The 14,953-nt window shown below is 38.9% G+C and overlaps 1 protein-coding gene across 1 annotated transcript; it reads left to right on the forward strand.

The window, feature by feature from the left end:
• Positions 1-9,280: 9,280 nt before the first annotated feature.
• On the forward strand, positions 9,281-14,365 carry LOC125068313. The gene is made up of 3 exons (XM_047677419.1): positions 9,281-10,201; positions 12,557-13,152; positions 14,344-14,365. Exons 1-3 carry the CDS (start codon positions 9,281-9,283, stop codon positions 14,363-14,365), a joined length of 1,539 nt encoding a protein of 512 aa, XP_047533375.1.
• Positions 14,366-14,953: the final 588 nt, after the last annotated feature.

The raw sequence follows: 14,953 nt of genomic DNA on the forward strand, positions 1-14,953 counted from the left end.
ACTCTGCGCTGTTTCTGAGTGTTTTTCGACCGCACAATATGATAACTTTTTATTGGCACAACCTGGTGCTCGAACCCAGAACCTTGGGAGGATATAACTTTATATCTAGCCACTAGCCCGATAAGTAACGAGAGATCGTTAAATTACAAACTACTAGCTGAACTTGCGGCATTACCCAGGCGAAATTTATAAAACACAATCCCCCTCCCGTTTACCCCCTTAAGAGTGGAGTTTCGTAAATACCATATTTAGCGGATACAGCCTATAAAGAACCGACCTGCTAAATTTCAAATTTGTAGGTATTATATTTACTGAGATTTCATTAATAATCAGTGAGTGGTATTTATATTTATATATATGTAACTATTTTATGAAATAATTTGCCAAATATAATAAGAAATAAATGCGATTCTATAAGAACCCACTACGTATCTCACTCGTGAAATATTAAGCCGGTATACTATACGTGTATCCTATACATTTTATAATTATCATAGACAATGTTGCATATAACATTCTGACATTTCACGCTCGTGTTCTGCGGTGAGATTCGATTTCCTTCTGACAGAATAGCTCAACAATTATTCAGTTACAGCAATAAAATAAATAATTCGTACCTAGAAGCAAGTAAAATACAACATAGAACAAAAATGTCAAAGCATAATACGAAAGAGCCATCGGTGCGAATATCACGTGCGACTAAATATTGAATATCAACAAATCCTAAGCGCGTTCGCGTTCTCGTATAAAAAAAACAACGTTTGATTTTCAATTGATTTCTGAAAAAGAACTGGAAATAGTGGAAACACTCTACGCTTCTAGGATTTCGCGTGGAAAGATTTACCGAGCCGAAAATTCGATCGAAAACGGTATTTGTTTTGTAATTCAGATTTTGGAAGTTGAGAATATATTTTTTGTAGCGAAATATATTTTATTATAAGAAATGAATTGGTATATAGTACGTGAGAGCTCAGTTAAGGCTCACACGTGGATGCTAACTGGAGCTATAATTAGGTTTCCCGACCAATTTTTATGGTTTTAATTTTTTTTAGAGGAAAGGATGTTTTGCCCATCACTAGAGCCTTAACGAGCAGTTAGGTTAGCTACTTTTACATAAATATTTCGAAGATTCATGGACGTGTTTTCTCTGAGCATAATTCAAGCTATATTTTTCCATAAAACAACAAATACCTCAGAGAATATTTAACCTTTACGAGCATCTTCTGGTAAAATTCCAAATTTTCCAGCAAAGTTTAGCTTACATTCGAATTTCAGGCAAATTTAGATCATTTTCACGATCCGCCTTCATTTCCGTTGATGTAAACTTTATTCCTCCAGGTAATTTCAAAGCATTGCACCATTTATGCAGCTTGAATTTGAATAAAAAAATACTTCATAATAGCTTTCTAACAATTTACATATAATAAGCTATTACTCAATTCTTAAATTTATATTATCAAGAACATTTTGATTACCGTAATATGGTGATGATGATGATAATTATGAGATTGAGGAAATACAAGTGAACTTCCTACACTCCCCTCCCTACTCCTCTCATTCTCGTATTACGACGGGTTAGTCATCCATCATGACTCAGCATGAACCACACTTATAAAAAAAAAAATATGGGTCACGTACAAATAACGTTCGAATATGAATAACGAAAATTTTGTTGAACGTGAAGCCCTATAATTTATTCAACACTGTGAAATGAAATAAGTGTATTTTGTTACAATCAAAACAAGTTGGAAGTCATTTTCTTAAATTGACTATAACTCTTTATAATTTTCTGTAGTATTAAAAGTTTTTTTTACGTTATCCATTCATATTAACCATTCCTTACATCACCAATGCGCCACCAACCTTGGGAACTAAGATGTTACGTCCCTTGTGCCTGTAGTTACACTTTCTCACTCTTCAAACCGGAACACAACAATACTGAGTACTGCTGTTTGGCGGTAGATTATCTTATGACTGGGACCTACCCAGACGGGCTTCTACAGATGATTGGATTGTCTACGTGGTGTTGTTTAAAAGCGTTACATGTTTATGTTACAAGTTTTGTTCGCATGTACATGTTACTCGAAACTCAATAACGTTAAATAGGTGAAGAAATCATAAAAAGAAAAGTAAGTTACTGATTATTGCAAGCTCTTTATATATTTCATATATCCTTATATACTAAGAGATCCTATTGTATATATTTCGTGATATAACTTATTCTGTCAATGTATTTGGAGCGTCAATTCGGTCTGGGCGCTTTCCAAGCGAACGCTGCCAAACTATACCAGATACAAGAAATCTACATATTTGCTTAGAATCTAGACATAATCTCATCTAGTATCTAACGTACATATATACGAAAAATGTAAAGAATGATAATAAATACATTCAATATTTTCTCTAAACGCCCTGATATAAGAAGTATTTCATTTATAAATGTTCTATAATCCTATAATAATCCTTAACCGTTAATGGTTAAGTTGAATGTCCACTATATGTATTTGGTTTTAGATATTGTATTATATAAAGTAATATCCCGATGATATACCATCGCTGGACTTAGTCACTCATTTACTTTGCCTATAAAGGGCAAGTAAATGTGTAGTCAAAAATAGAGATAAAACTTCCTATAGTATAAAAAGTAAAAGTTGTATTGTAGTAAAAGTACCCACCCACTCATCAGATATTCTATCGCCAAGCAGCAATATTTGGTATTGTTGTGTTCCGGTTTGAATGGTGAGTAAGCCAGTATAACTACAGGCACAATGGACATAACATCTTAATTCCTAAGGTCGTTGGTGCATTGGCGAAGTAAGAGATGGTTAATATTTCTAACAGCCCCAATGTCTGTGGGTGTTGGTGCCCACTCAACATCAGGTGGCCCATTTGCCGGGCCGCCAACATATTTCTTAAAAAAAAAACACTTAGACATCCGCCTTCCTATCTAATTAAAAAACAGGCCTCGTCCTCTAGAAAATAAATCTCAGTTATTCTAACACGCTACATCAACGTCGGTTAGTAGACAGTCATGTCACAGAATTTGACAAGAAGACAAAACAATGAACAGCTTAGTTGTGCTTTGATTAAATTGTATATATAATAAACATATATTAATATATATGTATATTATACGACGACTACATACACAAGCGTGTTGTCGTTCTCACCAAAATAATAAAGTTGGTTCGTTTATTGTAGTTCTTTTATAATGCAACACTGCATCTAGATATGCACATAAATAATCTAAAAACTCTTGTTCCTTTAATTTGATATAGAGTAGGTTCAAACAATTTAAATTACAAATAATGCAAAGTTAAATTTCTATCAAGATCATGTAATATAACTCACTTGAACTCAATTACAGTGGCGAAAAGAACGTACTCACATAGAAAGAAAGTATTATTGTATTCAGTCATAATAAGTTTTAAAGCGGCTTATTCAAAATATGCAAACTCCTGATATCCGTCGTATTTAGTTCGAAAGTACAACTTGCAACATTGCGATGATTCTATCATTAAAAGCTCCCTCTACCCATCTCTACCTATATAGAGTGATACTCCATCAACGAGATTAATTAATGAAGTTTTACCAAAGCACTTCCAGTTACTCCTAAGCCCCAGAAGCACGTGAACATAATTTGTTTGAGCTATTCAAGCCCCTGGGGCACGACGTTATTTGCGGGGCATACGTCTGTATGTGATCAAATGCACACATGGGATGTATAATATAGCATTTTAATTGCTTTTGCTGCGATATTATGATTTATAATGGCTGCTGTTTGCTGCTTGCTAATAGTATTTAAAATTATCAAATAAAATTTTATTTCTATCATATTAATATTTAAGAACAAAGTGTTGGGCCTTCCTTTTTCTGCATTTACGCCAAAATTGTTCATGACTTTGGTATTTCGTGAAACTTTAGACTTATAGGTTATAGTTTCATGGTTTAAGTAGGTCAGCGTTTGTGATATATATTTTTAAATAAAAGTCATCGAAGAATTACTTGTAGGTCCTTCAAGATGCCCCCACCCGACTAATCTTTCCATTAACAGATTCGTATCACGGACTATTTTCTATAAATTCGATATAATCATGATAAATAAATTTATCAGTTACAATAAATACTTTATAACACGTATCCTATTTGTTTTATTATAAAACCATGAAGTTTTCGCAATTAATAGTCTGTTAATTTAGCTTAGACGCCATCTTTGTTTATTGTGTACCAAACTAGTTAAGCTTAGGCAAGATCCAATACAAGATGTCCGATCACTAAAATTGGATCTGAACTGGATTGTGCGAGTGTTGTCTCAGTGGGTTCTCGTTTTAATTGGATGTCTTGAACTTGTCTTAGCACTTCTATAACTATACGCTTTTGTTTTTACAAGCTTTTCGCGAGAATAAATACATATGTGTACGGAATACGCGTCTTGATACGAGTAATTCTAAGGATATATAGTAAATAAATATTATATATTTAACAAAAATAATTAAACGGGAAAAGTTGCGGCAAGTTTTTATATAATATCAAATTATATTATGACACTGGGTAATGATGGGTTTGATTTATTTCGAAGTTTATTTTCTTCTTCTCTAAAGAGGTCAGATTAAAAGACGGGAGGAGGGTCTGCTAAATGGACGGCTAAGAACATCAACCGGTGGAGGAAATTACAGGAAGACTACGTCACAAGACAACTCGACTTAGTCCTTAAGCTTTGACGATATTGTTGTATTGAAGGTTGACATATAGTTAAACGCCATACAATAACTTTTGTTAGCAATCAAAATAAATGAACTGAATTTAACAAAAATATAAGAAGATTATAAAATTAGAGCGAGAAAGAGTACGAATTAATGTTAGTTACTTGAATTTTAGCTACAGTAGCTATTTCTCATTTTTTATCTACTATAATTGACACTGAATCTATCAAAACTACAGTCTAACTATCGTTTGTCTTGCTATCAAATATTTAAGCTATCCTTGACAATTACAGTACAATTCCCACGAATTAAAAGCAATGACCATGAATTCAACGCGCCATAAATTAACAGCTTATTCGTTCACACCAAGTTTCTAAACGGGTTGGCAATTAAGTTGGTACATAACTGCGCGTTGACGGGTCGCTAGAGATGAGTCGCCTTTCGTGATTAGAGATCTTGATACAAATTAAATAAAATCTTTCTTTTTTACTTTTAATTTGAATGGACTGTGTGAAGTTATCATGGTGTAATGTAATGAGTACATTGACCTGTAAAAGCAGCGTGGACTTAGCCCAGTTAATATAAATAATTAGAAACTCTTTTGGCACGGTATTTAATGAGATTATCGCCTTCAGGCTGTTTCAAATAATGAAAATATATTTACTGTTATATATGAAAAAAAATAATTGTAAAATAGAACATAAAATAATCCCGCTGAGTTTTCTTAGGTACGATGTGTTTTTTTCCGAACCGGTGGTAGATTTCTGACTATCAATAATCAAATGTAACGCATCATCTTCTTATTTTATATATATTAAATAACGACAGGTCCTGACTGACTGATTCATCATTGCCGAGTGTAAACTATTAAAGTTAGAGTCTTGAAATTTGGTGAGTAGGATGGTTTTATTTAGTAGAGATCCACTAAGAAAGGAATTTTGGAAATTCAACCCCTAAAGGGGCGAAATAGAGGTTGAACCTTTGTATGGAAGTCCGTAGTTTTTTAAGTTAGAAACATGAAACTTTATTTTTGAGATACTGATTCAAAATAAGTCGATATGTATTTAAATGTTTCTGAATAATGTAATCTAAAATAATGAGAACAATTAATCACGAAAGGAAAACTTACCAAACATACAATAACGCGGAACGACAGATCTCGTAACTAGTTTAGATAAAACGATTAATTTCACCAAGTTCTAATTGAAACGTTTTCAACACATACAAATATTATAAACATACATATATAAACATAATATTCCTGTATTAAATACTTGGCATTCCAGAAATGGAATTCATATTGAGAAGAAGGAACCATTTTCGTTCACAGCCGATTTTGGAATATGTTATAAGCACAGCTTAAGGCTATTGATAAATAGGTACTAGATAAGAGCGTTCATGTTCAAATACTCGTAAGAGTTAGAATTAAAGTTCGCTGCAGCGATAAATTTTCATCACGTAATCTAATCAAACTATGAAAACATACAGCGCTGGATTGCTCATAGAGAATCATTTTCTCGCGACCGTCCGACTTAAGCGTCGGGATTTTCTAGGGGCTCCCGCTTTTTCTTCAACGCAGCTTAACAATACGTCGCCCCTTGAGACTTGAGAGATTGTAGGATGATATAATATTTATATATACGAATATTTTTTCTGTTATAGTATTCCGATATTATCAACCAGGAATCACTCCAGGAACAAGTTATTTAGTGACTTGACTAAATTATTATTTGAGTCTAAGTTACTTTGAATTAGTTTATCGAATTATTAGCGCCACTCCGTACGCGTACACGAATTGGTAAGGAAAGTATTTCAGGTGAACAGTCTATCCTCACGATGGCATGCCAAAGCGATGGCGACCATCGTAGAGACGCAGTGGTATCTCGGTGTATTATCCACATGCTTTTTTCTATCGAAAACAGATGAATAATCTACAGTACAATTTGGGAGGAATATATTGTTAATATTTACGTGTTCTTAGCTCTGGATCATCTCGTCACTTGATCATAAACAATTTAAAATTTTATTTATTCATACATTATTTTATAATTAATTTATTTAAATTGATATTTAAATAAATTAATAAACAACTACCCCCTACTGCGCTCGCCAACACGCCTGCCCAGCGTGGCGAGTATGGGCAAATCCTCCTAAATGGTAGATGCGTTTAAAAAAAGGCCCCCAGTTACCGGCAAGCCCGCTTGGCCCGACCAAGGTAGCGGTCGCGGTATCGGCAGGGCAGGGGGTGCAAAGAATCACCGGTTCATGGCAGGCTACCATAAAAGACGACTATATATGGCAACGTATAATGGACGCTCGATAAGGCTGGACCATCACCTCGCCGAATTAGAAGTAGAGTTAAGTCATATAAACTGGCATATACTGGGGTTATCTGAAGTCCGAAGACAGGGGGAGGACACGATAACTCTAGAGTCCGGTAACTTACTCTACTTCCGCGAAGGTGATAAACTCTCCCAGAGTGGTGTCGGTTTTCTGGTCAAAAAGGATCTCATTAGCAGCATTGTAGAAATCAGTAGTGTGCCGAACCGGGTAGCGTACCTTGTCCTAAAACTTTCCGACAGATTCTCCCTGAAGGTCGTACAGGTATATGCGCCAACTTCGGCATACTGTGATGATGTGGTAGAAGTGATGTACGAGGACATCGCAAAGGCCCTCAACAACACCTCGAAGGCCCACTGCAATGTTGTTATGGGAGACTTTAATGCTAAAGTGGGAGTACAATACAATACTCTTACGATTGAAAGAGCCATCGAGCAGAATCGGGGGTCTAAAGTGTTCGTACAATCTCTTGGAAGAAGCCACCTGACGAAGTTGACCACAGCAAGTGGAGAAGTCGTTTCTTCCAAGCCGGCAGTTCTTTCGGAAGTAGAGGACTTCTACGGCCGGTTATACGCATCGCATGCATCTCGACCTGATCCCGAAAATGAGGATGCTAGAGCTACATTAACACGCCATTTCACCGAAGACCTGCCAGAAGTCAGTATTGGCGAAATCGAGATTGCTCTTAAACAGCTTAAAAATGGAAAAGCCCCAGGAGAGGACGGCGTTACAACAGAGCTATTGAAAGCAGGAGGTAAACCCGTACTGAGGGAGCTCCAGAAGCTTTATAACTCTGTCCTCTTCGAAGGGAGACCTCCGGAGGCGTGGAGTAGGAGTGTGGTCGTCCTGTTCTTCAAAAAGGGAGACAAGACCCTGCTGAAGAACTATCGACCCATATCCCTAATGAGCCACATCTATAAGCTGTTTTCAAGAGTGATCACGAACCGTCTTGCGCGAAGATTCGACGAATTCCAACCCCCGGAACAGGCCGGATTTCGGAGCGGATACGGCACCATAGACCACATCCACACAGTGCGGCAGATTATACAGAAGTCCCATGAGTATAATCGGCCCCTGTGTCTCGCATTCGTGGACTATGAGAAGGCCTTTGACTCGGTTGAAATCTGGGCTGTTCTGGAGTCCCTGCAGCGTTGCCAAGTTGATTGGCGATACATCCAAGTGATGAGATGTCTCTACAAGGCCGCCACCATGTCCGTCCAAGTACAGAGTCGGCAAACGAATCCCATACCATTGCATCGAGGAGTGAGACAAGGGGACGTTATTTCCCCCAAATTGTTCACTAATGCAATGGAGGACATGTTCAAGACGCTGAACTGGAAAGGGCGTGGCATCAACATCAATGGCGAGTACATCTCTCACTTGAGATTCGCAGATGACATCGTCATCATGGCAGAAACGCTGCAGGACCTACAACAGATGCTGAATGAGCTGGCTGATTCTTCTATGCGCATCGGCCTACGGATGAACTTGGATAAAACCAAGGTCATGTTCAATGAACATGTTCTACCGGAACCGATTGCGATACACGGTACCGTCCTCGAAGTTGTTCAAAAATATGTCTACCTCGGGCAGACATTGCGATTAGGTAGAAACAACTTTGAGGACGAGTTGAATAGAAGAATTCAGCTAGGTTGGGCAGCATTTGGGAAGTTACGACGAATCTTCACATCGTCGATCCCACAGTGCCTTAAGACGAAAGTCTTCAACCAGTGCGTCCTACCCGTCATGACATACGGAGCCGAAACGTGTACACTCACGACAAAGCTGGTCCACCGGGTTAAAGTCGCTCAGCGTGCTATGGAAAGGGCTATGCTCGGAGTATCTCTGAGGGATCGCATCAGAAATGAGGTGATCCGTCAGAGAACCAAGGTCATCGACATAGCCCACCGGATTAGTAAGCTGAAGTGGCAGTGGGCTGGCCATATTTGTCGTAGAACCGATAACCGTTGGGGAAAACGTGTTCTAGAGTGGAGACCGCGTCTCGGCAAACGTAGTGTAGGACGTCCTCAGGCTCGGTGGAGTGACGATTTGCGCAAGACGGCTGGCAGGAGCTGGATGCAAGTTGCCGAAGAAAGACCACAGTGGCGTGCATTTGGAGAGGCCTATGTCCAGCAGTGGACGAATGCGGGCTGATGTGTGTATGTGTGTGAGTACAAGATAGAGGTGAATCGAAAGTCGGACCTTACGGCTTGGGCTGCAGAAATCACAGGGGGCAAATGCTGGTAAACTTTCTTGAAGCGCAGGGGCTCTTTTTGATGAATTCTTTCTTTGAAAAGAAGCCCCAGAGGAAGTGGACCTGGCGAAGCCCCAATAACGTGACAAGGAACGAGATAGACTTTATCATTTCGAATAAAAGGCACATATTTAGAGATGTCTCAGTGATCAACAGGTTTAATACCGGTAGTGATCACCGCTTGGTTAGAGGCACTCTAGATATCGACTTCAAAGCCGAAAGATCGCGAATGATGAGGTCTACTCTCCGACCTACCATGCTCCAGACTGCTCAAGGCTCCGAAAAGTTCCAAATGGAGCTTCAAAATCAATTCACCGCGTTGGAAACCGTAAGCAGTATTGATGAGAAAACCGACACGCTGGTCAAAATACTGCAAAACACATCCCGCAAGTGTTTTCCGCCACAGAAAAGAGACAGCGCACCAAAACTCTCTGCTGAGACACTCGAGCTCATGAGGAAACGACGAGAACTACCATCGTTTTTGTCAGATAAGGCCTTAAACCGAACAATAAAAACGCTGACGCGGCGCGATCTCCGATGCTCCAATACCCGCGCCATCAAGGCTGCGATTGAGCAAAATCGGGGATCGAAAGTGTTCGCTCGCAAGTTTGGGAGGCCGCGTCTGACGAAACTTAAAACTGAAAATGGTAAGGTCGTTACCTCAAGGCCTGAGATCGTCGGAGAAGTAGAGAGGTTTTATGGGCAGTTGTTCTCTTCAAGATCGGATAAACCTGTGGGAATCAGTATTGATGACCAGCGCGCCCCTCTTACGCGCCATTATTCCGAGGAGCTCCCGGTCGTTGACCAAGGCGAGATTAGGGCGGCTCTAGAACAGCTTAAAAACAACAAAGCTCCGGGAGATGACGGAATCACAACAGAGTTGCTTAAGGCAGGCGGGACTCCGGTCCTGAAAGAGCTAGCAAGCCTCTTTAATTCCGTCATCTAACATGGCAAGACCCCGGAAACGTGGAGCGGGAGTGAGGTGGTACTGTTCTTCAAAAAAGGTGATAAAACCCTCTTGAAGAACTACAGACCAATCTCCCTCCTGAGTCACGTGTATAAGTTTTCGGAATTCACAAGAGTAGGCAGAGGTTGTATGAACTTTATAGTGAAAGATCATACAACCGGTCTTTTTCATTTATCAGTTATGTTAGTGCCTACTCTAAACTATTCAAACGTGTATGTCATACAGCTAAATCATTGCATATAAAAAAAAAATTATTGAGGCACCTGATAAAATTAAAATGACATGGAAAATTATTAATTGTGAAACTGGAAGAGTCAAAAATAACATCTCCGACTTTAGCTTATCTATTGACAACAATTTATTTTCCTCAGATCGGGATGTTGCAACTATTTTTGAAAATTTTTTTGCTGACATTCCATTTTCGACAACTAACTCATTAAATTCCTCTCCTACCGTTGCTGAATCATTATTAAAAAACCATGTGGAAGAATGTAATATTAGCTTTAAATTTAATACAGTAAGTGTAAGTGATGTAATAAGTTCCTTCAGATCACTAGATATTAAGAAAACGGCCGATCTGTGGGGGATCTCTGTCAAGGTAGTCAATTCAATAATTGATGTAATCGCACCCTACCTTGTCACTATATTTAATAAATGTGTCCTTAGTGGCGTGTTTCCTGACCTCATGAAACATAGTAGAGTATTACCAATATTTAAATCAGGTAGTACATCAGACCCCAACAACTATAGGCCCATCTCTGTACTACCAACTCTTAGCAAGATCTTTGAAAAGTTATTACTAAATCAAATGCTAGTACATTTTAACAATAACAAGTTGCTACACAAGAAACAATTTGGATTTACAAGGGGTCGCTCGACAACTGACGCTGGTGTTGAGCTCGTTAAAAATATTTACAGGGCCTGGGAGGAGTCACAGGATGCCTTAGGGATATTTTGTGATTTATCTAAGGCCTTTGATTGTGTGCAACACGAAACTTTGGTCAGGAAGCTACGTCATTATGGAATTAGGGACACTGCACTCAGTCTTCTGATTTCGTATCTGAGCAATCGCATTCAGAGGGTTGATGTAAATGGAAAGAGATCTCCCGGGTCTCCAGTTACTGTGGGGGTCCCTCAAGGATCAATTCTTGGACCATTTCTCTTCCTTGTTTATATAAATGACCTGCCACATCTCCTAGGTGATAAACTCGAGATAGTATTGTTTGCTGATGATACTTCTTTAATTTTTAAAATAAAAAGACGTCTTTCAATATATGACGATGTGAACAATACTCTCTCTGAAATAGTAAATTGGTTTAGTGTTAATAATTTAATGTTAAATAGTAAAAAGACTAAATGTATTAAGTTCACTACTCCCAATGTAAGATGTGTCAAAACGAGTGTACGTTTAAACGGGGAAGCATTAGATGTTTTAGAATCAACAGAGTTCCTTGGTATGACAATAGACTCTAAGCTCCAATGGGGCCCCCATATAAATAGATTGGCGAATAGACTTAGCTCTGCAGCCTATGCGGTAAAAAAAATTAGACTTTTGACTGATGTGGATACGGCACGCCTTGTGTACTTCAGTTATTTCCATAGTATAATGTCGTATGGCATCCTACTCTGGGGTAATGCAGCTGACATTAATACTATTTTTGTACTGCAGAAGAGGGCTATTCGTGCAATTTATAACCTGGTCCCAAAAGATTCGTTAAGAGGTAAATTTAAAGAAATTAAAATAATGACTGTCGCTTCTCAATTTGTTTTTGATAATGTTATGTATGTACGCAAAAACATAAATGATTTTCCCAGAAATTGTGACGTACATTCTATTAACACAAGGAACAAGAATAAACTTGTTACTCCAAGTACCCGATTACACAGGGTTAGTAACTCTTTTTTGGGGCAATGTATACGTTTTTACAACAGGATCCCAGAAAACGTTCAAAATTATTCAATTATAAAATTCAAAAGAGTCGTTAAAGAGCGTTTGTGTGCTAAAGGATATTACAACACTAATGACTTTTTAGTTGACTGCACACCTTGGGAATGAAATGATCGCCTCCAGGCTGTTTCAAACAACTAATATATACTTATCATTGTACCTACATGGAAAATGGTTAAAAAAAATGAAAAAAAATATATCCCGCTGAGTTTCTTTCGCCGGTTCTTCTCAGGTCCGAGGTGCTAAATTCCGAACCGGTGGTAGATTTTTGACAATCAATAAGCAAGTGCAAACACTTCTATATTGAATAAAGATTTTTGACTTTGACTTTGACTTTGACTAAGCTGTTCTCAAGAGTCGTCACGCACCGTCTCGCCAGACGACTTGACGAGTTCCAGCCCCCAGAGCAAGCCGGCTTTCGATCAGGCTACAGCACCGTAGACCACATCCATATTGTTCGGCAGATTGTGCAGAAGACCGAAGAGTACAATCAGCCGCTGTGTATGGCTTTTGTGGATTACGAGAAAGCCTTTGACTCCATCGAAACCTGGGCAGTGCTCGACTCATTGCAGAGATGTCATATCGATTGGAGATATATCGAGGTACTGAGGTGTCTGTACAACGCCGCTACAATGACTGTCCACATCCAGGACTGTAAGACGAAGGCGATCCAACTGCGCAGAGGGGTGAGACAGGGGGATGTAATATCCCCGAAACTGTTCACCAACGCGTTGGAAGACGTCTTCAAGACGCTGGATTGGACTGGATATGGAGTCAATGTAAACGGCGAGTGCATCTCACACCTTCGATTTGCCGACGATATCGTCATCATAGCAGAGTCGCTGGAACAGCTAACCGAAATGCTGCGTAGCCTAAGCGATTCTTCCCGGCGTGTCGGTCTCGGTATGAACTTGGACAAGACCAAGGTCATGTTCAATAGGCATGTCGTGCCGGGGCCGATATACGTCGAAGGGAAACCTCTCGAAGTTGTCAGTGAATATACCTACCTAGGACAGGTCATTCAAGTCGGTAGGAACAACTTCGAGAAGGAAGCCGATCGAAGAATTCGCTTGGGATGGGCAGCATTTGGCAACCTTCGTCAAGTCCTCACGTCGTCTATACCGCAAAGTTTGAAGACGAAAGTCTTCAACCAATGCGTCTTACCTGCCATGACATACGGTGCCGAAACGTGGACACTGACTGCGGGACTAGTCCACAAATTCAAAGTCGCTCAGCGGGCTATGGAGCGAGCTATGCTCGGGGTATCTTTGAAGGATAAGATCAGAAATGAGATTATCCGGAAAAGAACCGGAGTCACCGACATAGCTTGCAAAATTAGCAGGCTGAAGTGGCAGTGGGCTGGTCACGTATGTCGTAGGACCGATGGCCGTTGGAGCAGACGAGTCCTAGAGAGGAGACCGCGAATCGGCAAACGCAGCGTAGGGCGCCCTCCAGCCAGGTGGATCGATGACCTCATGAAGGTGGCGGGGACCGACTGGATGCGGAAGGCGGAGGACCGGGAGCTTTGGCGCACCTTGGGAGAGGCCTATGTTCAGCAGTGGACAACGATTGGCTTTTGATTGATTGATTGATTGAAATTGATATTTGTTGATTTTTAAAAATAAATATATCGTTATTCATTCGAGGCATAGCGCATGGTTTTTAATCGTTCTTTATTTTTTTAAATATATTTTAATAATTGCTAACAAATGTCTTTGTTGTAAGGAGTTTAACTATAAGTCCACCTGCTATACAAGATCCCTCTCCCCAATTAAAGACATTTTCAGAACGACCCTTCACGCACCGCACTAGAATTTGTAAAGACTTATACACTAGATAATTGGCTCTATTTGTGTTATACGGCGAAGCCACTTATCTTATAATAGAAGAGATATTACTATTGATCTAACTCTGAGAAGGATAGATAGAGAATTATAACGAGAAAAATATTATTTGGGTAGAGTACATTCGAACAATATTTGGATTAATATTATTAATATACGTACATATGTAATTTATTTGTCGGAGGAGAGAACTACAGAAATATTTTCTGGTTCTAGGTTGAATCTACGTACCGAAACCGTTACTTTTAAACTTGTAAAATGACAATTAACGATTTTATTGCTTTTAGGTGCTTGGTTGGAGATTATTGAGTTTATTATTTAGTTAGAAATTAGACAAATCAATAAACACCTTTTGCTCTTATATAAAATGGGGTGAACCTGTTAATTATCTTAATAAAACTTTAATTCGGATTCAATTTGTAAAATATAAAGCATATCATTCAGATGTTATCGTGAATGGCGTGTAACACGCAATCTACGTTCGGCAACACCTAAAGTGGCGAAATGTTCAATACGAATGTTTTACTCCATTAACTACGAGCCGGAACACGAACTGCCAAATCGGTGATTTATTGCTGGTATTCATTTTGGTAATAAAATATCCCACTGCTGGGCCTAGAGCCTTCTTAAGCCAAAAGTTAGCACCTCATTTAACCATGCTCCCTAATGAGAATTGCCGATAAGTATACAATATACATGTTTTTGTTATTTTTTGCTATACCACCTGCTGGAAAGTGACTACCACCGCCCATAAACATCTGCAACTCCAGGGGCTTACAAGTGCGGTGCCAGTCATAAAGAAATTTAAAAAAATTACGCTCTATTTAACTCATAATCTTCAGTCGAACATCTTCTAACCAAAGAGTTATAGCATCTCAATTTATATGAAACTGAAAA

The sequence above is a fragment of the Vanessa atalanta genome, chromosome 13 (assembly GCF_905147765.1).
Source record: "Vanessa atalanta chromosome 13, ilVanAtal1.2, whole genome shotgun sequence".
NCBI classification, from domain to species: Eukaryota; Metazoa; Arthropoda; class Insecta; order Lepidoptera; family Nymphalidae; genus Vanessa; species Vanessa atalanta.

Coding starts and splice junctions, on each gene's coding strand:
- LOC125068313 (XM_047677419.1), top strand. CDS start 9,281: ATGCTGGTAAACTTTCTTGAAGCGCAGGGGCTCTTTTTGATGAATTCT. Junction 10,202..12,556: donor TTAAGGCAGGCGGGACTCCG/GTCCTGAAAGAG, acceptor ACTTTGACTAAG/CTGTTCTCAAGAGTCGTCAC. Junction 13,153..14,343: donor ACCAAGGTCATGTTCAATAG/GCATGTCGTGCC, acceptor TATTGCTTTTAG/GTGCTTGGTTGGAGATTATT.